This window comes from Poromitra crassiceps (genome assembly GCF_964638095.1).
Source record: "Poromitra crassiceps genome assembly, chromosome: 1".
Taxonomy (NCBI): Eukaryota; Metazoa; Chordata; class Actinopteri; order Beryciformes; family Melamphaidae; genus Poromitra; species Poromitra crassiceps.
This window is the reverse complement of record NC_139623.1, coordinates 117,124,214-117,148,280: the sequence shown is the minus strand read 5'-3', so window position 1 is coordinate 117,148,280 and position 24,067 is coordinate 117,124,214. Positions and strand designations below refer to the sequence as shown.

General features: G+C 43.9%; 1 protein-coding gene across 3 annotated transcripts in view; it reads left to right on the top strand.

Moving 5' to 3' along the window:
* Positions 1 to 24,067, top strand: part of nagpa (N-acetylglucosamine-1-phosphodiester alpha-N-acetylglucosaminidase) — a 128,929-nt gene that overhangs the window by 43,210 nt on the left and 61,652 nt on the right. For all 3 annotated transcript variants that reach the window (XM_083636439.1, XM_083636438.1, XM_083636440.1), the window contains 2 exons: positions 5,470 to 5,609; positions 20,109 to 20,217. In XM_083636439.1, the coding sequence (XP_083492565.1) occupies positions 5,470 to 5,609; positions 20,109 to 20,217 (249 nt within the window). The remainder of the gene's footprint in view (positions 1 to 5,469; positions 5,610 to 20,108; positions 20,218 to 24,067) is intronic.

Sequence of the window (24,067 nt, the reverse complement as noted above, 5' to 3'; positions counted from 1 at the left end):
CACAACAGGGATTAGGACTAGACAGTCAGCTGAGTTCAAAGACAAGTTTCCTTTACTGTGTGCTGATGAAATTTAGTAGCCTAGGATTCAGTTTTAATTTCAAAGTTAATTTCATTGTTTGTTTTGAGTTGACCTTTAAATTCAGCTCAAGCAACTAACCTTGCTAGCTTTGCATACAGAATATTATTTTATGTTAGGCTATAGTGCAAAATTGTTTTTGGTTCATTATGAAAATGTGATGGGATGAACTGGACACCATATTCTCAGTAGCCTACCCTATTTAATGGGAAACCGCAAATCAGCAACTGTTGTTTACACACAAACATTGACTTTAATGACCTCAGAGATTACTTCTGTGTACTTATACTGTATATTATTCAACTCATCATGAGAAGACCTGTCATTCAAGCCTAATATGAAGGCTCTATGACGATTTTGAAAAAACTGCCTTTTAGAGCTTAAAATTGGCAGCCATCTTGGATTTGAAGGTAAAAAATAAGTCAAATCATTATATAAACACCAAATATGTATTCCTTGACCAGAATAAGCCCTGAAACCATGTATTGTGCATCATTGTAGGTCAAACCATTAAAAAGTTCATTTCCACGGCAGACATTTTGGATTTTGGTCTCTCAAATATTTTCCCCGCCTTTTTTAAAAATACACCCCGGCTAAATTTGTTTATTAATCCTCCTAGATGACAAATCCATTGAGAAACGGACCTTCGCTCTCCACGGTCACGGAAGTGCCACAGATGACCCTACTATATTGCTGTTACAGTCAGAACAGAACCATATTGCTGTTACAGTCAGAACCATATTGCTGTTACAGTCAGAACAGAACCATATTGCTGTTAGTCAGAACCATATTGCTGTTACAGTCAGAACAGAACCATATTGCTGTTAGTCAGAACAGAACCATATTGCTGTTACAGTCAGAACCATATTGCTGTTAGTCAGAACAGAACCATATTGCTGTTACAGTCAGAACAGAACCATATTGCTGTTAGTCAGAACAGAACCATATTGCTGTTACAGTCAGAACCATATTGCTGTTAGTCAGAACAGAACCATATTGCTGTTACAGTCAGAACCATATTGCTGTTAGTCAGAACAGAACCATATTGCTGTTAGTCAGAACATAACCATATTGCTGTCAGTCTTAAAACACTTGCCTTTCTAAGACCGTGGTTCGCGTCCCAGCGTATTCAAAGTTGCATTAGTTGCTGGCTGCATTAAATTACTGTTAGTCAGAACCACATTGCTGTTACAGTCAGAACAGAACCATATTGCTGTTACAGCCCGTTCACACCATACGCCGAAGCAACGCTTGACCTACACTGAACCTACAAATTTCATTTTGGCGTCCTTGTTAACACATTCACTGCCAACAGTTTATCCAATACAGTAGGTAGCTTCTGCCAAGGGTTTTTTTGAGGATTCTGGCTCATCTTTCAAGAGCCGAGGATTATTTTCTGCTAGGACTTTGTGAACACAAAATATCTCAAAAGAACTAATAGAATGTGTGCTTTCTCTGTCTAAAAGAGTTAGTTTTTATCATGTTCTGTTATGTAGGCATTAGCAGTTGAATACAGCATGGTTTCAGCGTCTGAGAAGGAAAGCTGAGATAAATGCCTTTTTGTGAAATTCGATAGAACAGGCAGAACAGTCACTTTAACCAATTATTTTTGGCATCAGTGAGACATCAGACATCTAAACAATAGTTCTGAACAGTAATTTCCTCTAATATAACAGCACCCCCACCCCCCTCTCCTTCAAACTCCTCCCTCCGTGGGTGTGTCTCTGGTGGCTCTGCAGCGTGTGTCACAGGCGAGTCTCTGCTGCCTGTCTGTGCTGCCTGGCGGCCGCTCGTCGGGCAAATCTGGATCAGGGCTCGTTCGTTTCTGGGGTTTCGGTTGTGAGCTTTGATGAAGCTGCTTGCGATTCTGGGCTTTCTGCTGCGTGTTTCAAAGTGTGTTGCACCCAGAGTCTATTTTTGGAATCCCCCACCGTTGTGCGCCAGCTCCCAGCGCAAAAGCGTTTTCGCCATGAGAATGGTTTCCTCACGCTTTTTCCTGCTGTTTTTGCTCAGCTTTCTCTAGTCTGGAGAGCACTGTCGCCACTTAGTGGGTCGGTGGAATGGGTTGTACACGTTCGGTGGCTCCCATATTTTTATAGGAGATGTAGGGGGCTTTGATCAACGTCCCACCGCCAAAACATTTTTTTTTTGACGAGTTAACTCGTCGACGGCAGTCAACCGTTTTTTTTTTTGGACTAGTTAACACATCCACGGCAGTGAACGTGTTAACAGGCGAAGCCGTTCACACCAGCCGCGCGTGAGCCTTGCTCAAGGCATGCTCAAGCGATCGTCCAGGATTCAGTCCTATTTTCCAAGCGTGACGCGTGAAGCTGCCAGGCATGAAGTCAATGGGAGTTGTGGGCCGGTTCAAGGCTCGCCGGGCGAGGCGCTGAGGAAAAGAGAAGGCCGGTGTGACCGGTTAAGCGTCAGCTCAGGTTGAGCCTGCCTCACGCCTCAGTTCTGCTTATGTTAAGCGCCAGGTGTGAACAAAGGCTTATAGTCAGAACCATATTGCTGTCACAGTCTTAAAACACTTGCCTTTCTAAGACCGTGGTTCGCGTCCCAGCGTATTCAAAGTAATTTCAACTGTAACCCAAAGCATAACCCCAATGAAGGATAAATCTTACATCTTCATTAAGCTGACCTAACTGCATAGTATTTTATTTACTCAAAATATAAGGTGACTAAAAATGGCAACCATATTTTCAGGTTCGGCAAACAAAAGCTGATACCCGGTTGTCAGCTTGGCAGCCACATTTAAAAGTTAAGTGTTGAGCCCTGCTAGTTGCTGTGTACAAGTCTGTGACGCCAGGAAACTAATTAAACTAAACAAGTTTTTCCTCACGGTTCATACTGGCTGGTAGATTCCATAATTCACCACTATTTTACCAGATTTATAGTTTTTGGAAGAAAAACCTCTGAACAATGAGTGGTTAATCTGCTGAAGTATCTGCTAGAGAAGGTGAGTTAAGGTAAGGAAACCAGGTTATAAATAAGCAGAGCGGTCAGTGGGTCCGGTCAGCATTGTTGTGTAAGTGCAGGTGTGGCACTGTGCCAACTGGGTCAGGGTTAGACAACTGGAGCTGTCAACAACAGAGCGGGCATCTGCACGTGAGGCATGAACGTGCAAAGCATAGGATCTTTATCTTCATTGTTTATTTGACAGGGACAATGTACAATAAATATACTGCACCAGAAATGGCTAGTAGCTAATTTGCTGGATTGCAGGATGAGCAGTGGGATAAATGTAATGGTGTAAAAAATAGAGACTTGAACTTTGAACTGACTGCACAAACATATTGTTGTTTTATTGGAAGTTGCAGGGTGTTTTTTTCAGAGGCTGATTACGCTGACTGGTGCAGTCACATGTAATCTGGACACACAGTTTGCCTTTCTTCATTTGACCACAGACAGTCACTTCCCAAGCTCACTCCACACTCTCACTCTTCTCTCTTTTTCTGTCACTACCCGTCGTCATCGGAATGCAAATTGGGGGCGTGCACAAGTGCATGCCTGTTATAATTGTACTGGACATGCTTGGGGTAGGCGTGCCACATGCCAAACCAGGCGTTTTGGAGCCAAAATGTGGGGACAGATGGCATTCTCCTATCGTCAGATGGGCAGAATTGCTTTGCACTATGAGCTTTGAAAAGCACCTCTTATGCGCTAAATTACCCCGCTGCGCTTGAGCGCACCATAATCTCTGTGCAGTGCAGAGTAATTCCTTTTGGATATGTCATTACGCACGGACGTGCCACGCCAGGACATCACAGATGTTTTTAACAAGTATATGATGTGATGGTGTCCTTATGAAATAGGGATAATATATTTAAGCAATATATCACGAGAGCAAGTGTGTTGTGGTGAATATATCCCCCTGATCAGTTGTTATCCCACGAGGCCGCAGGCCGAGTGGGATAACAACTGAGCAGGGGGATATATTCCACAACACACGCTGCTCGAGTGCTATATTGCTTTTATAAAAGGGTTCCAAGTATAATAATATAATAATAATAACACTATAAGTCCGACTGGCATGGTATTCTGAGAGTCAGTTGAAACACTACTGTAAGGGGGGACCTCTAGCAAGAAGATAGACCTGCGGGTGATTTGATTGGATCGTTCTGGAGACTGAAGTCGACATTGGCCAATCCTGGCGCTTGCTGCGAACCTGAGAGCTTTTTGCAAAGTCCGACACCAGAGCTGTACCAAGTAACGTTACGTCTTATTTAGAGATGCGGGGTTAAGAGTGAGGGCGCGCGAGAGAGGGGTTAAGACATTAGCCCGCGTCTATTCTTGTACAAAACATCATTTTCTGCGAAGTATTAGTAAAGTTATAAGCGAAGATCGATTCACAAGGATCTGAAAGGTGTCTCCGCCATTTTGTTTTCAAAGCCTTTTAGTAAGAGAGTTGCGCCATCATGCGTCCATAATGACTCATTGTACAAAGACTTGAAGCATTCTCAGGGCTTGCCCGACACCAACTAACGTTACGGGGTTAAATGCGGGGTTAAATGCGGAGTTAACAGCCTTTCTTTTGCAAAGAAGACATTAGCCCGCATCTATTCTTGTACAAAACATCATTTTCTGCGAAGTATTAGTAAAGTTATAAGCGAAGATCGATTCACAAGGATCTGACAGCTGTCTCCGCCATTTTTTTTCTTCTACGTTGTCATTTGAGGTAAGCCTTATTATTACTCTCTTAGTAAGAGAGTTGCCATGGCAACCAATAACCCATGGCCATTGGTTATTGAACTCGGTTACTGGAATTATACAATGGCTGTGAACCAATCAGATTGCTTGATTTGAGAGAGCCATTTTATAAACAGTCAATAGAGATAGGCCTATATCCAAATTACGCATGGGGAGAATTACAGCATATATGCCTCACCCAAACTGTATTACAGGGACTGCAAGACAGGAATCTGATTGGTTTGATTGATGTAATGCCTAGGCATTGTCAGGCCACACCTGTGAATAATTCTGGTGGTTAACACCACCCAAATCCCGTTTGCGCCGTGCATAAATGATTTGGCACGCCTCTAATCTGCGCTTGCACCCGTTGCTGTGATGAGTTACGCTCATCCGCGAGTATTGCATCCCCACCATATTTTGGGGCTGCTTTAACTTAAAAACAGGGAGGTCACGTCTACCCAAACAATTACATAATTTTTAAACGGTTAAGTTTCTGTATAAATCATTACAATATGCTCCCGTGAGGTGGGAATGCGGCGGGGTGCAAAACTTGGCATAACACCTGGACACTTGTGCATGGCGGACTGCTATCGTCCTGCAGAGACGATAGTGTGTGGCAGGTGCAAACAGGTGTCAAAGCGCAAAAAGCGGATAGCGCCTGTACCAAGATAGAGCCCCTTGTGTCTGTGCCCCCAGGTATCTGTCAGAGGAGGATGTTCTGGAGCAGTCCAACCCGTTTGTCCAGCTGATCAGCGGGGTGGTCTGGCTGCTGAGGAACGGAGAGATCTACATCAACCAGAGTCTGCAGGCCGAGTGTGACCAGACACAGGAGACAGGTAGGCTCAGGCTGTGTCACCAGGGACAACTGAGACAGAGGGGTACGGGCAGTGAGTGTGTTTACATGTCCATTGATACACTGATCACAGTCCAGTACAAGAAACATGTACAGTATTGTATGTGTTGTGTACTGTATCATTTGATGTGTCGGACCCCAGTAAGAATAGCTGTAGCGTTTGCTGCAGCTAATGGGGATCCTAATAAACTAAACGGTTCAATTCCCTGATGATTCCAGTGGTCATGCAAACAGCAGAGTGTGATTTCCTTAATTGGATTGAGGCTGTTATCACATTATGAGAAACCCGAATAACACAGACAACGAGATGTTGAGCTGCGACCAGCAGTTCTATAGATCAGGGGTTCCCAACCTTTTTTGTGCCAAGGACGCGTTATTTGGAAACCCACATAGGTTAAGCCAAAACCACGCCCTGTGCCCGCCTACGCAGCAGTCAATCGCCGGGATTGGCCAGGAGCAAGTCTTTTGTCTTCTTTTGACAGCTCGAATCTCCCACACCACAAACACTGCACGGCACGCAGCCCAGCGATTTCATGAACCAACTGAATTGCTCTTGATAGCGGACATTGAAAATAAATGACTGTAATATATTAACGCTAATGAAAACGTAACACAAGCTTTTAACACGTTCACTGCCAATGACGTGTTGATACGTCAAAAAAAATCCAACGGTTGACTGCCAATGACGTGTTGATACGTCAAAAAAAAAAAAAAAAATTTGACGGTGGGACGTTGATCTAACCCTTTTACATCTCTTATATAAATATTGAAGCCACCGAACGTGTACAACCCATTCCACCGACCCACTAATAGGTGAATCAATCTATGAAAAAAAAGCACTTAACCCCAAAAAAATTGAAACAAAAGGTTTCTCAATGGATTCTGGTAGTATTGGGTCTCCTAAATAACATACTAAAAGTCTACCAAAATCTACCTCCCAGAAAGCCGCCGTTTCCAAGATGGCGGCCCAGATGGCAGCGAGGAGCTTAAAATGGCTATATCTCAAATTCAGAAAATGATGCAAAGGATTTTTCAACTGATTCTGTTACCCCTGGACATGCTTATGAACATACTAAAAATCCAGGAAAATACACTTAACAGAAAGGCTTAATTTTCAAGATGGCATCCAAAATGGTGTCCGACCAAGCTTAAAATGACTATATATCGCAATAGAAATGAATTATACGAATAATTTTTCACTTGATTCTGGTACCTCTAGTCATGCTTATGAACATAGTAAAAAACTAGGAAAGTACACCTTCCGGAAAGGCTTCATTTTCAAGATAGTGTCCAAAAAGGCGATCGGGGAGCTTAGAATGGCTATATCTCAAATAGAAAAAAATGTTACAAAGGATTGTTTTAACTTCTGGTACCTCTATACATTAAGAACAAGCAAACAATCTAGATAAATATATCTGCTAGAAATGTGTCATTTTCATCAGGGCCATCCATTAACTCATTGAGTGCCAGCCACTTTTGGAGAACGGACGCTCCCAGTGCCAGAGTTTCAGAGCGTTTTCAGTGATTTCTCGAGGCCCACACCGAAGGTAAACACCGAACATGCACAAAGAACGATGAGACTCTCTTCTATCATCTGCAAAAAAAAGTTTATTGATACCATTTTCCGTTCTTTAGTTATGAGCCGGAGAAGATAGGCTGTTTTGAGCAAAAAGACAGGTTTCAAATTATAAGCTGAGATATTCAGCCTTTTGTGAAATGAAGCATTTCAAGCACATTCACTGACTCTAGCTAATATTTTCTGATGTAGTGACGTGGTGTAGTTGTGTGGTGCCTGCGTGCCCCACCCCCCTCTCCCCCCCTCAGCTGCAAACTCCTCCCCACACTAACACACAGCCTACACGCACCCAGTCTATTTTCGGAGCGCTTCGTTTTTGTGCGCCGGGCGGCTCCCAGCGCGACAAGGAAATGGCAAACCGGACTGCAGGGAAAGGTTTGGCCCTTCGGCGTCGGGTGCTGCCTTTCTGGCGGGTAATCGTGTGGAGAAACTATATGCAGACAGACAGACAGAGGCAGAGGAGCTCAGTTGTGTGCGTGGATTGACTGCGGTTCGCAGACAACGTCAGCTGCAGACAGAGCAATCTATATGGCTCTGGCTGCAGCATGCATCGGTTTCTCTTTGATCACGGCTTTTTCCTCCTGTTTTCCGGACCTTTCTGTAATCTGGAGAGCACTGTCGCCACCTAATGAGTCCGTAAAATAGGTTATACACCTTCAATAGCTCCCATATTTGTACAGGAGATGCCTGAGGCTTTGATCCACGTCCCACCGTCAAAAAACGCAATTGACGAACATACTCGTCCTTGGCACTCTACGTTACTAAACGAAATGACGAACATACTCGTCCATGGCACTCAATGAGTTAAAGACAACACACATCAAAGAAGAGGAAACAATATTCATCCCATTGTCAACTTCACTGCTGAGACAGAGTTATCAGGTAAGAAAGAGGAGTTCCTGTCAAGAGATCTGAATAAACAGAGACTGATCAAAAGGATAAGTGATGAACTGAAAGAACGGAATTGCACTGTGGTCAATTCACTTGGAGATGCTGATGTAGACATAGTAAGGGCCGCAGTGGGATCATCTCTTCTTCACACCACTACGCTGATTGGAGAAGATACTGATCTCCTCGTCTTACTCCTTTACTATGCACAGAGAGATAGTAAGGGCCTTTATTTCAGATCAGACAAGTCGAAAGCTGATGGCAGTTTTAAAGTGTATGCCATAAACCATTTGAAAGAAGTACTCGGATATGAAGTGTGTTCTCAGTTGATGTTCATCCACGCTGTGACTGGCTGTGACACAACTTCTCGGATCTTCGGAGTTGGCAAAAAGACTGCGTTCCAGAAACTTGTAAAAGGTGATCCTGTCATTCGGGCTTGTGCCAATGCATTCACTGTACCAAACCAGACAACAGATGTGATCGATGACCTTGGGTGCCAAGCAATGGCTGTCCTCTTTGGTGGGAAGTGCACAGATTCGCTTGCGACAATGCGATATAACATTTTCAGCAAGAAGGTTGTCTCAGCTTCATCAACTGTAACGCCTGAACGTCTACCACCAACTGAATCGGCTACCATATTTCACTGTCGTAGAGCATACTACCAAGTCATGGTCTGGATGGGAACAGATGATGGTATGGATGCCCTAGACTGGGGGTGGAACCTGCAGGACAATAGATTTGTCCGACTCATGTCAACAATGAATGTTGCTCCAGACAGCCTCTTGAAGGTCATTCATTGTAACTGTACCACTGCCTGCAAGACACTCCGCTGCTCATGCAGGAAACATGGACTACCTTGTACAACTGTCTGTGGACCATGTCAACTTCAGGAATGTGACAATCCACATAACAAGTTTCACCCAGTGGATCTTGAAGATGATGATGAATAAAGACCACAATAAGTGTGCAATTTATTGTGTTCAACACCAAAACCAGCTTTTTAGGTTGAATAGTAACCATTTTTAAGATATATGCCAATGTAAGCTACTGGCAGCCATTTTGAAAATGACACATTTCTAGCAGATATATTTATCTAGATTGTTTGCTTGTTCTTAATGTATAGAGGTACCAGAAGTTAAAACAATCATTTGTAACATTTTTTTCTATTTGAGATATAGCCATTCTAAGCTCCCCGATCGCCTTTTTGGACACTATCTTGAAAATGAAGCCTTTTTGGAAGGTGCATTTTCCTAGTTCTTTAGTATGTTCCTAGGTATGTCTAGGGGTACCAGAATCAAGTGACAAAATTATTTGTATAATTCATTTCTATTGAGATATATAGCCATTTTAAGCTTGGTCGGACACCATTTTGGATGCCATCTTGAAAATTAAGCCTTTCTGTTAGGTGTATTTTCCTGGATTTTTAGTATGTTCGTAAGCATGTCCAGGGGTAACAGAATCAGTTGAAAAATCCTTTGCATCATTTTCTGAATTTGAGATATAGCCATTTTAAGCTCCTCGCCGCCATCTGGGCCGCCATCTTGGAAACGGCGGCTTTCTGGGAGGTAGATTTTGGTAGACTTTTAGTATGTTATTTAGGAGACCCAGTACTACTAGAATCCATTGAGAAACCTTTTGTTTCAATTTTTTTGGGGTTAAACCATATATTGACTCACCTATAAGTGGTGACAGTGCTCTCCAGACTAGAAAAAGCAGAGCCAAAACTGCAGGGGAACGCGCGATGAAACCATTCTCATACTGTAAAATGGATTGGCGAAAACGCTTTCGCTTTCGCGCTGATTGCTGGCGGTGGGGGATTGCAAATTTGCATAATAGATTATGGGTGCAACACACTTTGAAACACGCAGCATAAATAAGACCAGAATCGCAAAAGAAACCCCGTTTCTTGGGGTTTCTCAACCGAAACCCCAAGAAACGAGCGAGCCCATCCTCGCCCAGCGGCCGCCAGCAGACAGGAGCAGCAGCAGCAGCAGCAGCAGAAACGAGCTTGTGACACGCCCGCTGCAGCCAAGAAGAACACACACGGAGGGAGGAGTTTGAAGTAGAGGGGGGTTTCCTGCTGTTATGGAGGAAATTACTGTTCAAAACTATTGTTTAGATGTCTGACGTCTTACTGATGCCAAAAATGAATGGTTAAAGTGACTGTTCTATCGAATTTCACAAAAAGCTATTTATCTCAGCTTAAATTTTCAGACGCTGAAACCATGCTGTATTCAAGTGCTAATGCCTACATAACTACTAACTCTACAAACTAACTCTTTTAGACAGAGAAAGCACACATTCTATTACCGTAGTTCTTTTGAGATATTTTGTGTTCACAAAATCTTAGCAGAAAAGAATCCTCGGGTCTTGAAAGATGAGCCAGAATCCTCAAAAAAACCCTCTGGCAGAAGCTACCTACAGTAAAAAAAAATGGCTGGCAGTGAATGTGTTAACATACAATCGATTTTTAAACATATTTATTTCAAAACATCATTGTAAAATTCAGGGCTTTAGCCAAAGCTTCAATAACAGAGCTCAGCTGACAGTTTAACTTGCAAATGGAAAAAAATTGGCACAGCTATTCATATATACATATATATTTACTTGCCAGGTGGCGACAAAGGGTAAATAACAGCCTTTTGTGTTGTACTATATGTAGCCTATACAGTATTTATGTTTTTGTTTTAACTACAAACAGAAATAAACGTCAACTTGAAACTATGTTTCAACTACCACACACAGCCTATAATATTATAGCCTATGTTTATAAAAAAAAAAAAAAAAATTGGACCGGCTCGCGACCCGGTACCAAATGCGTTGCGGCCCGGTACCGGTCACCGGTCCGCGGCCCGGTGGTTGGGGACCACTGCTATAGATCACTCTGTGGGTTTGAGCTGCGACCAGGAGCTCTATAAATCACTCTGTGGGTCAGCAGCTCTATAGATCACTCTGAGTCAGCAGCTCTATAGATCACCCTGTGGGTCAGCAGCTGTATAGATCACTCTGTGGGTCAGCAGCTGTATAGATCACTCTGTGGGTCAGCAGCTGTATAGATCACTCTGTGGGTCAGCAGCTCTATAGATCACTCTGTGGGTCAGCAGCTGTATAGATCACTCTGTGGGTCAGCAGCTCTATAAATCACTCTGTGGGTCAGCAGCTCTATAGATCACTCTGTGGGTCAGCAGCTGTATAGATCACTCTGTGGGTCAGCAGCTCTATAGATCACTCTGTGGGTCAGCAGCTGTATAGATCACCCTGTGGGTCAGCAGCTGTATAGATCACTCTGTGAGTCAGCAGCTGTATAGATCACCCTGTGAGTCAGCAGCTCTATAGATCACCCTGTGGGTCAGCAGCTGTATAGATCACTCTGTGGGTCAGCAGCTCTATAGATCACTCTGTGGGTCAGCAGCTCTATAGATCACTCTGTGGGTCAGCAGCTCTATAGATCACTCTGTGGGTCAGCAGCTGTATAGATCACTCTGTGGGTCAGCAGCTCTATAGATCACTCTGTGAGTCAGCAGCTCTATAGATCACTCTGTGAGTCAGCAGCTCTATAGATCACCCTGTGAGTCAGCAGCTCTATAGATCACCCTGTGGGTCAGCAGCTCTATATATCACTCTGTGATCAATCTGTGGGTCAGCAGCTCTATAGATCACCCTGTGAGTCAGCAGCTCTATAGATCACTCTGTGAGTCAGCAGCTCTATAGATCACTCTGTGAGTCAGCAGCTCTATAGATCACCCTGTGGGTCAGCAGCTCTATAGATCACTCTGTGAGTCAGCAGCTCTATAGATCACTCTGTGATCAATCTGTGGGTCAGCAGCTCTATAGATCACCCTGTGAGTCAGCAGCTCTATAGATCACCCTGTGGGTCAGCAGCTCTATAGATCACTCTGTGGGTCAGCAGCTGTATAGATCACTCTGTGAGTCAGCAGCTGCATAGATCACTCTGTGGGTCAGCAGCTCTATAGATCACTCTGTGAGTCAGCAGCTGTATATATCACTCTGTGAGTCAGCAGCTCTATAGATCACTCTGTGGGTCAGCAGCTGTATAGATCACTCTGTGGGTCAGCAGCTGTATATATCACTCTGTGGGTCAGCAGCTCTATAGATCACTCTGTGGGTCAGCAGCTGTATAGATCACTCTGTGGGTCGACCAGCAGCTCTATAGATCACTCTATAGTGATCTAGACTCTATAGTAATCTCTATAGATCACTCTATAGTGATCTATAGATCACTCTGTGGGTCAGTCGCTCCACAAAAAGTTCACCACCCTTTGGCGGGCATAGTTTTCACCCTAGGAGGCTGGAATTTGGCATGGTGGTCAAGCGTTTCTGTGTTCATGCCTGCCAATTGACTAGAAGGAGGCGGGGGGCGAATTAGCCCATCCTGCATTTCGGAAATTTGCATTATGTGGTCTTTTTTGGGGGGGAATTTGCGCTTATTATCCAATATTTTGCATTATTCGGTTCATTGTTAGTTAACAATAAATAATGTTATTAGGAATAAATGTGCCTCCTGCGTAAACTGTGCAGCTGAATAGACGTTGGTCATATGGTGGTACTGTACATGGAGAGCCAACACATTTCTCAGGTGGTACTTGGTGTAAAAAGGTTGAGAACCACTTTATTATTTTGACAGTGTTTTCTATTAGATTTGGACATTTGCACATTCCAGGTTCACAGTTCTGTGAGAAACACACAAGATGTTACTTAAGAGTTTAATCTTATAATGGTGAAGCAGATTCATTATTGAGTTTCAGGCACTTAAAGTCCCTGGAAACCAGAAATATTTTATTATTATTTAGCATTTTGAGTTCATCACATCACAGGAACCTATGTTAATAAGCCACCGGCCAAATTTGAACGATGATGAACGTCGCAAAGTATATAAATTTAGGTTTGACAGTCATGGCAAAAGTCATGAGAATCAATTACATTTTAGAGTGTATTTTCTCCCGCGGACTGTGTGGGCGTGTCCGTCTGCAGCAGGTATTTTCCTCTCGCTCTCTCTCGGAGGAGACCTCTCTCTCCGTTAACGGAGAGCGAGAGAGAGAGAAGGAAAGAGAGATGGACTGTGTGTGTGTGTGTGTGTTCGCGCGTTGCTCGGCGAACACACTCGCCGCTGTGCGGCGAGTGCACAGCGCTACTGTGTGTGTGTGTGTGCGCGTGTGCGTGCATGCGTGTGTGTGATTCGATTAAATCTTATGACGTGATAAGCTCCTGCATTCTAGCACCGTGCGCTCCGCTCTCTTCAATGAGGAAATGGAAATCCAGACCTTGTAGAAAAGTGGCGATTTTAAGGCTTTGGGTTGAAAGTAATGTATCATAATTTCTGAGGCACACAATTACTAACATAAGACCCTAAATAACATAGTTTTTGTGGATTTTGGTTTCCAGGGACTTTAAGGTATAAATATGGGTCAAAAGTTACATATTAACTGAACATATACAGTAGTATACTTTTAGTACTTTAGTGTACTTTTCCATTGCTTCCTGAACACAAGAAAAGCACAGTGCAACCTGAAGCGAACCACGCCTAGCTGTTAGTGAATTGTACGATGCATGCATCTGCAAATCCCCAGAGTGGTTCAGATCCGGTTGTGGATGGGAACGGGTGTGTCATTTTTGTAAGCTTTATTTACTGTATGCAGCAAAGTCAACTGAGGTCATTCTCTCTTCCAGTACCGTGTTCCACTTATTCACACCTGTGTCCAGTTCAACTGCAGTTCAGCCACAGTCCTGCCACCTGCTGCTGGAAATAAAAACACAACTACCAGATCTGATGTAGTAGATACTAGGACTGGGCTATAGTTCCATGTTATGGTTTAGAAAACAGATAGTTCAGTTCAGTTACCGGTATTTGTATAGCCCCTTATCACACAAGCATGTCTCAAAGGGCTTTACATGGCATCATCACAGTTATTGTGTATCATATATCTACATACAACATAGGTTTACATACATCAACTACACATTTTTACTAGATTACCGTAAAACGGCCAATAAGAGCCCGGGCGCTTATTATGCTAAATCAACTTGGACCCCGGGCGGTAAAAGGAAGACAGGCGGCAATTAGAGTGAGGCGGTTATTTTCATTTTGACATAATTGAGCCAGGCGATTATTATTTTTTTAACAGAAATGCCTGCTCAGCAAAAACGGAAAGTATCAAATTGCTCATTTAAACCAGTGAGATAGTACTTAGTATACACAAGAGGGTAGGTACAGGCAGTTTTGAACATGCCTAGTATTGTACAACGGACTGGAATGAACGAAAACAACTGAGTGAAAGCCTTCATCTTCATCGTCATCATCATCATCATCCAACGTTACGGTATCAGTTCATTGCTCTCCTCGTCTCCCTCTGCCAAACAGCCATACCATATTTTAAACAAGTAACATTAGCCTACCGCTCACACATTCAGTTGTTTGTGTTTCATTGGAAAGAAACTCTCCCAGCAAAGCAATGTAGAAGGCACGCTAACGTAGCTACCAAGCTAACCAACCAGCACTGCAGTAGACAAAACAAGCAGACTTACCAAATACCGGTAGGTAGACGCCAAGTTTCCAATACATGTCCAGTATAATGGGTATAATCCATACTGCATTTATGACTTCCTCTCCTCACCCAGTTCACTTCCTTTACCTCACTTCTTTCCCTAGCTTTACAACAGCTTTTTTTTCTTTTGTGCTGGACAAATAAATTGGACCAAAGCTGTTTCTTGACACTTATTATATTTCTGCATCCTGACCGATGCCCCATGGTGACAAGTTTGTTTGTTTGTTTATTTGGATCCACCATTAGATACAGCAAATATGCAGTAGCTATTCTTCCTGGGGTCCTCATACCATACTTTTAAACAATTTTTTCATCTTAAACACAATACAGACAATACAACTTCCATAACATTCATACATACATACATACAGTAGCTCTATTATTTACTTCTTAGTTGAAGAAAACTTAATAAATAAATAAATAAAAACAATACAGAAAGAAAAGTGGAGAGACAAAAACATAACTCTCCTTACCTTTGGGATCATAAGATAGTTCAATTCACCAGTGAGAAGCACTTAATTGTTTTCAGAGTATCCCATATGTAAACAGATACATCTTTAATTTTTTGTTAAAGCAACTTCTGTTACTATTTGATACTAAAAAGCTTGGTAATGAATTCCATGCCACCATTGCTCTGTAGTGAACCGTTCCTTTTATTACATTTGTTCTGCATGGAGGCAGCCTAAATCCACCCTCTGATGCTGCCGAGTACATAGTGCTGATGTTCATCTGAAAAGAATGTTAGTTTATTATAGAGTACTTCTGGGATTTTATGTAAAATAATATTTTTAATGAAAGACACAAGTGAGTAATTTAACTTACTTTTGACATTTAACCAGGCGAGTTGATTATGCATTGCCGTGCCACCTGTTCTATATGGACAATTCAGAGCTATACGAGCTGCTTTGTTTTGGGCTACTTGTAGCTTGTTCAAATTACTTTGTGTTGTATTGGACCAGATGACTGCACCGTAATCTAGATGTGACAGAACTAGCGCCTGAGTTAATTGTTTGATCAGGTATCTGGGCATACATTTTTTACAGTGTCTTACTACTGCCATGCCTCTGCCCATTTTTTTCACCTTATGATCAATGTAGCTGTTCCACGACATTCTGTTATCAATAATTAATCCCAATAACTTCACCTCTGTCTTTTGTTCTATATGTTTATCTCCTATAATTAAGTTCAAAGCTGGTGCATATTTCAGCTTGTATTTTGACCCAAAACCCAAAACCATTGATTTAGTTTTCTCAATATTAAGAGCTAGTCTATTTCCTGTTACCCATTCCTTAATTAACTTTAATTCTTTATTTAACACCTCCTCCAGCTCTTCTACTGTGTTTGCTGAAGCATATACTGTGGAATCGTCAGCATACATAACCATGGTGGCAGAATTCAAAACCAACGGCAAGTCATTTGTGAAAATAGAAAATAAAAGTGGCCCAAGACAGCTTCCTTGCGGCACCCCAATATCCACAGCTCTCATCTCAGAGTAACTACCATTCAAATAAACATTAGGGTTGTGCTACAACCCAGGTTTTACGAGTGAGAACGAGAGCTCTCACTAGTGCCTACAACGCTGCGTACGCAGCCCTATGGAAGACTGTCATTTTGCTCCAAAATTACTTTTCATTAAAACCGACCACCCACCCGTAGGTGGCGTGGTGCCCCCCTGGGGCTGACACGGATCCACGTGACTACGTCACGTCCTGTCAGCCCAGGGATAACCACTCTACATTTCTTCCAGCCAGCTGAGATCCGACGCACCCCGTGACGCATCGACGCAGCAAGGCTGGGTAGTGAGAGCTCTCGTTCTCACTCGTAAAACCTGGGTTGTAGCACAACCCTAACGTTTTACTTCGTTTCGAACTCAAGCTCTCACTAGTGCCTTAATTCAACCGACCTTGCTGCCGGGAGCACCCCACAGGGCGACCCGAAAGGCACCAGTGAACCACGGCCATATGGCAACGTTTATGCCTGACCGTCTGACATATTAGAGTGGAAACGATACTACTTTCTTGCCACCGACAGCACCGCGTGTGCGAACTGCGAACCGGACACGTCGAGACTGTAGTACCTAACAAAAGTGTGATGAGAGGACCATGAGGTCGCGGCACACATGTCCTCCCCTGAACACCGCGCAACAACGCAGAGGATGTCGCAACACCCCGCGTAGAATGCGCCTTGATACCCTCCGGGGGTATCTTACCCATGGCAGAGTATGCCAAAGCGATCGCCTCCACTATCCAGTGTGATAAGCGATCCTTGGAAAGGAGGCCACCCTGGGCCTTCTGCCAAAGCAGACCAACAACTGGTTTGGAGTGCGTAATGAACGCGTCCTGGCCACATAGGCCGAGAGCACCCTTACTGGGCACAGCATGTGCAAGCGTCACTCCTCACCCGAACTGAACGGCAGGGGACAGAATGCTGATAAGTCTATGACCATAGACCTAAAGCTGACATTAATATTCTTAGGTTGGTAAGCCGGGTTAGGTCGCAACGTAACCCTGCGCCCATCATTCCCAAAACCATACAGGCCTGTTGCACTGAGAGGGCAATCAGGTCACCAACTCTCTTTCCTGACGACAAGGCCAGCAGCAGCGCAGTCTTTAAAGACAGAACCTTTAAATCGGCGGAGTCCAAGGGCTCAAACGGATGACCCGTTAGCCCGTCCAGCACCGTAACCAGGTCCGATTTGGGAAAAAACGCACCGCGACGGCGGGCGCAGTTTACGCGCCCCCTTCATGAAGCGCGAGACCAAAGGGTACGCCCCCACGGGGCTCCCTTCAATTCCCATGTGGCAAGCAGAAATCGCGGCTACGTACACCTTAAACGACTGCGGGGACTGACCCGCGTCAAGCAGGCTCTGAAGGAAACAGAGAACTGGTCGCACACTGCAGTTCACTGGATCCACGCCCTTGCTGCATAGTGCATACCACATTATCAGGCAAGCCCTGGGCTAGCAACTGGTCCCGTTCAGGAGCCAGACTGCTAGCTTCCACCTGCCTGGGGAGGGGTGGAACACCTCCCCCTCCGCCTGGGATAGGAGATCGGCCCGTACCGGCAACGCCCAGGGCGGATCTTGCGCCAGGGAGACCAGGTCCGCAAACCATGTCTGCCTGGGCCTGGGTCCGTTTTATGGACACTTCAAATAATAATTACAGCGAATAATCCTTGCAAAATGTTTGTTTTGAGAGCACATAGGCTACCTCATTTGAAGCGTTTCTTTACTAGAGCAGCAGGTGCACTGCAGACTGCTTCAGACTCGCTGATTGTGTGTACGTGTGAGAGAGTTCACGTCTTAAGGCTGGGTTCACACCAGCGACCCAAGCCTTGCCTATGCCTTGCCTTTACCCACGCTTTTAAATAGGCGTCCGTTTTAGTCAACGAGGCTGTGTACACCGGCCGCCTGAGCGTGAACCCTGCGTGTACCCACGCCTTGCCTGTGCCTTGCCGATTTTATCGTTTAGGCGTGAGTTCTATTTTCAAGCCGACAAGGCGCGTGTAGGCAGGCTTCTTCTGTCAAGCCATGAAAGAAAAACGCGACAATATCCGTGGGAAATGGCAAAGTCAACTGAATTTCAAAATAAAATGGAGTTACTACAACAGTGTTGAGCAGAGAGAGAGAGAGAGATTGACGGGTGGCTATCACGTGGGGCTTTCTCCCTGTCTGCAAACAAATCTTCATGAGAGAGAATAGCGACCGAAGAAGCAAGATGGACAATGTTGTTGTGCCAGCACATATTCTTGCAAGATCACCTCTCTAAAATGTCCGACTATAGTCAGACCTGGTTATACATATCCAGCATCAATAGAACATTAAATACCGGTATATCAGATTTATTTTACCTATGATAATTCGGGACCACACATGAAAAAATACAGTCGGGAGAGAGGAGAGGCGCTTGTGACTCGGCTCCAGGTTCAGCGTGCAAAGGCGTGCGGTGTGATCGCAAAAGCGTGTAATAGGTTCACGCCCAGCTCAAGGTCTGCAGGCGTAGGCGTGGGTTGAGGCAAGGCGTAGGTTCTCTGTGTGAACTAAGCGTAATAAAGGGTTACTCTGCGTGTTTCACTGCTGTAACTAAATGATATTATAATGTTGCTTTGTCACGTTCTGAGCCTGCCCCGCCCGCACCCGCAATATTTTCATAATTTGCCAACCCAAGACCGCCTGCGGGGCGGGCCAGCCCGCGGGACCCGGCGGGTTCTGGGTGACCCGCACATCACTACTGTACACATTGGTTCCCAAACGGCCCCGCCTGGTGGTCCGCCAGAGAATTGCATTTTATTTTTATTTTTTTATTTATTTTTTACAAACAGTTTTTACATAATACACATCAACCCTGAAGAGTAGCCGGATTGGGCCAATTTTCGGAAATATCGCGATATTTGGGAAATATCACAATTTTGAACATTTACTTTCAGAGGCTGCAGCAGGCTCAGTAAAGCCAGAGTGAAGTTTCTGGTATCATATGAAACTAGAAGACCTAATGAATGGATTTGTACCAACCATGTCCTGCTAGTTTTTCAGGAAGGAAGGCAGCTAAATAACAAAAAAAACATTTTGGCGAGGGGGGAAAAAACATTTTCAAACTTTTTCCACAGCCTAATGTTGGTGTGTGTGTGTGTGTGTGTGTGTGTGTGTGTGTGTGTGCGTGCGCGTTTTGAACCAGCTAGTAGTAGCCTTATCTTGTCATTTAGCCTTTCTGCTGCAATTGCATGGTTAAATCAGCCAATTTCATTTTATGGGGGGGGGGCGGTGTTGGAATAGCGCAGTGGAAGTGGTCCCTGTGAAATGTGGTTTGGTACGTAGTGGTACTTGGACAGAACAGTTGGGAACACCTGCTCTAATACATACCTGTGAGTGACCGCATTACTGCACCAAACAGCATCTGTGTTGCTGTGTCTGTAATGTTGTAATGTAACATTCTGCTTATGTCACGGCTGAAGGAGTACATGGCTTGCCAGAAGAACAATTATTTGTTATCGATATTGCTTCTTTTTTTTGTAGCGTGTGTTCATTTTCTGAAACAGATCTCACAATTACAAAAGACAAATCACAAGCAGTACAAGAGAGAAATCACAAGCAGTATAATAAGAAATCACAAGACAGCACCAGATGAGGAAACTGATATTATACTGTACGTAGTAACCGTTTTATAAAAGACCCGTGAGGCTGTGGTTTACAGTGATTTTACTTGGGGCTTATTGCCTTATTATAATCTCTTAATGGAATCATATGGTGATAAGGATTTTGAGATACCTAACCTGACACAATTCTGCTGTCTGAAGTAAAGATGGAGAGTTCTTTTTAAAGGAGTATAATTTGCTTTTTGCATTTCCACGTCAAACACACATACCCGTTTGAGACTGATTTATTTAGTTGATTGAACAAGCCTTGTGTGGATCTTTTACTGAACTTTGAACTCAAAATGTCTTTCTTCTTCTCTGACAGGAAAGTTCCGCCATTTTGTGGACGTGGTGTCGGGCCGGACGGCGGTGGGCCACGACTCTGAGGGGAAAGTCATCCTGTTCCACATCGATGGACAGACCAATCAGAGGGGGTGAGTCATCCTGTTCTACATGGACGGACAGACCAATCAGAGGGGGTGAGTCATCCTGTTCTACATGGACGGACAGACCAATCAGAGGGGGTGAGAGACCCTCAGAGACCAGACTTGTCAGAGTTTAGGCATTTAGCTCAGTGGTCGACACATTAGGGTCACGGACCCCATTTGATGATATATTTTCTCTCTGACCCAAATCTGAGAATAGGTTATATTGTTAGATATGATTTTGTCCAGAATTCCACGACTATCTTTGTTGTAGGTAGAGAGATAACAGTGAAATTATCATTGAAATAGTCATTCTTCTGCTTTCTCTATTGTGTTCATTTCTTGTAAATTAAATGGTGGTGAAGTGTAACAAGTCATCAATCTTCTCGGGACACCCCTGAAGGACCTCTGGTGGTCCTCAGACCCCACGTTGAGGCCCACTGACTTAACTAAATGCTCTTATCCAGAACAACTGACTGTGAGAGAGCAGGCAGACAGTCAGAGTCTTGCTCATGGGCTCTTGGATAGGCTGTTGAGGTAGCGAGCACACTCAAAAATAGATGAAAAACTCACTCGGGTGCAGGGCAAGCGAAGAGTCCAGAAGTAGGAGAAATGTCAGAGGCCTTCCTCAGCGTTGTTGGTTACACCAATAATCAAATGATAATAATGCCGTCATGTGAGTAATGCGCAGCCATGTAAATACACACTGATTATGTTCATATGATTGTGCTCATAGTTAGAGGAGCCATAATCATGTGAAGTATTTGCATTATAAAGGCATGTTTACACTAGGGTTGGGCGATAGGTCAAAATTTTCCAACCGGCCACCGTCAGCCCATCAATCGGCGATTGATGATATATTCGCACATGCGCATGTAAAAACAAAACAAACAAAAAACACGCACCTTTTGCAAGGTTTTTGGAGCTTATTCCTCCATGGTTTGCAGGTGTGTGTGTATTTGTGCTTTTATAACACTAGACATTAGGGCTGCCCCCTCCAGGTCGATTGGTCGATTGTTTTGGTCGACGTGCTCTTGGTCAACGAGATTCACGTTGGTCGAACAATCGCTGGTGTTAATAATTTCATAGGAGAAATTCAATTTCATAAAAATAAAAGCGATCCGGAACGAAGTAGCGTGCCGCGTAAGCAAGTTGCAACACGGACCTTTTCTAGAAGCACACAGGGAGTGATCCAGGCTAGAGAGAGACAACCACAGTTAGCAGAAAGGAGAGCAACCAGCAGAGCGATGGAATTAACAATTAAATGGCTGGCTCAGCTATCAGCGCAAACAATGGACACGTTTCAGCCTTCAGCACGCAGCCACCATCAGCTGTTAACAGCTGTTAACGAGCGCAGTACCTTATGAGATGAGACTGAGTCATCAGTGAGACTGGACGTCCAGCCGCTTTCACTCACAGTTCACAGTTAATACATACAGTACACTCCAACTCCAGTAATGTTAGACAGGCTGTTATAACATGTTACTGGAATAAATCGCAAAAGCTATAGCTGTTCTTTCTACCAACTAATTAACCATGCCACATGTGCTAACGTTACATAACCATCGCACAGGCTTTCTCTGAACTGAGCAGGTGGCCAGGTGTTGCATGGCACGCTGATCAGTCTGTCCATTCCGGTAACGTTACAATGCTGCAAATAGCTTTTATTTATAATTATCAGCTATCGGGTATAGTGCATTCAGTAGTCAGTACAGATTATTATTTATTTTTTTATTTTTTATTTTTTTTAGACCCCGATTGGTCGGAGCTGTGGTGGATTTCTGTTCGGCCAGGATAATCTTTGGTCGAGGGCAGCCCTACTAGACATCTTGCGCGCTACGTGCGCTCGATTCCTAGGCTCGCCCGCTGTGTGGGCTTGCTGGCTCAGCCGCTGCATGGCCTTGCCCGCCCTGCGGCTTGCTGAGCTGGCCCTGCAGCTCGCATACGCAGCTCGGCTGCTGTGTGGCCTCGCCTGCTCTATTGGCGTGCGCAGGTGTGTGTGTGTTGCTCACAAAATGTTATTGCCCTTAAGTTTACATGCATGTGTGTGTGTGTGCCTGTGCCCACCCCTTAAGTTTACATCAGTGCCTATGACATCATCATTGATGATGTAAGATGATATTAGGCTCTTATGACATCACTGATGACACCATCAGTCTTATGACATCACTGATGACGTCATCAGTGATGATGTCACAATGCCTCCTAGATAGATAGATAACCGCTGTCAGAAAAAAACATTTAATCGCTGCATTTCACCGTTTTGCGCCGCTTGATCTCCTCATTCACTCCTCACCCTCGTTCGACCACACAAACACGCTCTGTCTGTCTCGCATTGGGGAGGGGCCGTGTGCAGTGTGCCTGCAAACAGCAAGCTGGACTCTGGAAGCCTTATAATCACATACAGCTTTTGAACCTATGATTTAGGAATTGACATGCTTGCTTTTCTGCACCAATCGATTGGACATTAACCAAAGATGGCTTAAGACACATGGCTCAGCTGATGCACGGAGCAGGACATCTTTTATTAAAAAAACTGAAACAATCTGGTGTTCGCTCGCTTGTTCGCATCAACACATCCAGTTAAGAATTAGGGATGGGCATTTCTAGCAAAAACACTATTCGAAATTCGCTGGCCAAATTCGAATTTAATTCGAAATTCGAAAAAAAAAAAAAAAAAGTAAAAAAAAAAAAAAATGTAAAATTTTTCTTTTTTTTTTTTCTTTTTTTTTGTGTGTGAGTGAAATGTTGCATTGTCTCCCCTGATTGTAAGTATAGTCGAATCGCTTGGTTTGAGCAAGTAAAACAAGTTTTATAAGCATTTTAAGCAAGGTTTATGGAAAAATTAATGGCGGATGAAATCCCATGAAGAGGGAGAGGTTGCTTATAAAAATTGTTTTACTTGCTCAAACCAAGCGATTCGACTATACTTAGAATCAGGGGAGACAATGCAACATTTCACTCACAAAAAAAAGAAAAAAAAAATTCAATAAACGAATTTCGAATTTCAATAATAAAAGTCGACCTTGATAATAACAACGATTATTCGAAAATTCGAAATTCGATGCCCATCCCTATTAAGAATCTGTGTAATAGAGGTCTGCAACCCAAACCCCAAGCCACCTAACACTTAAGGCCATCTGGTATTGGCAGGGTCGGGCTTGGCTTTTAAATATGTACCGTAACTTGTTTATGTGCTTACTTCTGTGGTTCTGAGCTGTGCTGGAGTGGACACACAGTCACACACACACACACACACACACACAAGCCACTTCTTAACACTTTGAGTGCCACGGCCCTTGGGCAAAAGGTGCTGTACTGTGCCACATAGGCCGCAATGCATTTTAAAACAGTCATATAATTTCTTTAATAATTACTATGTAAACACTGAACACGCACAAATAACGATGAGACTCTCTTCTATCACCTGCAAAAAAAAGTTTATTGATCCCATTTTCCGTTCTTTAGTTATGAGCCGGAGAAGATAGCTTGATTTGACCAAAAACAGCCACTTTTTTTCTATAACCTGAGATATTCAGCCTTTTGTGAAAGGAAGCATTTCAAGCACATCATTGACTCATTGCTAATATTTTCTGATGTAATGACACCTCAAAAATAATTTCCTTCAATAAAAGAGTGAAAACAAAGGAATTTTGTTTGGCCAAATACTATTTTTTAGCTGCAACCAGCAGCGCTGGCCCCTGCGTGCGCTGCTGGTTGCAGCTTCTTGCTGTTCTTGATTTACTGCTGGTGGGCATCAGATATTCTAGCTTGCGTTTCCTAATCCTGTCCTGCTGTCTGGGTGTTGTATGCTGCTCTGCGTGCTCTGCGTGCCCCCCCCCCCCCCCCCCCCCCCCCC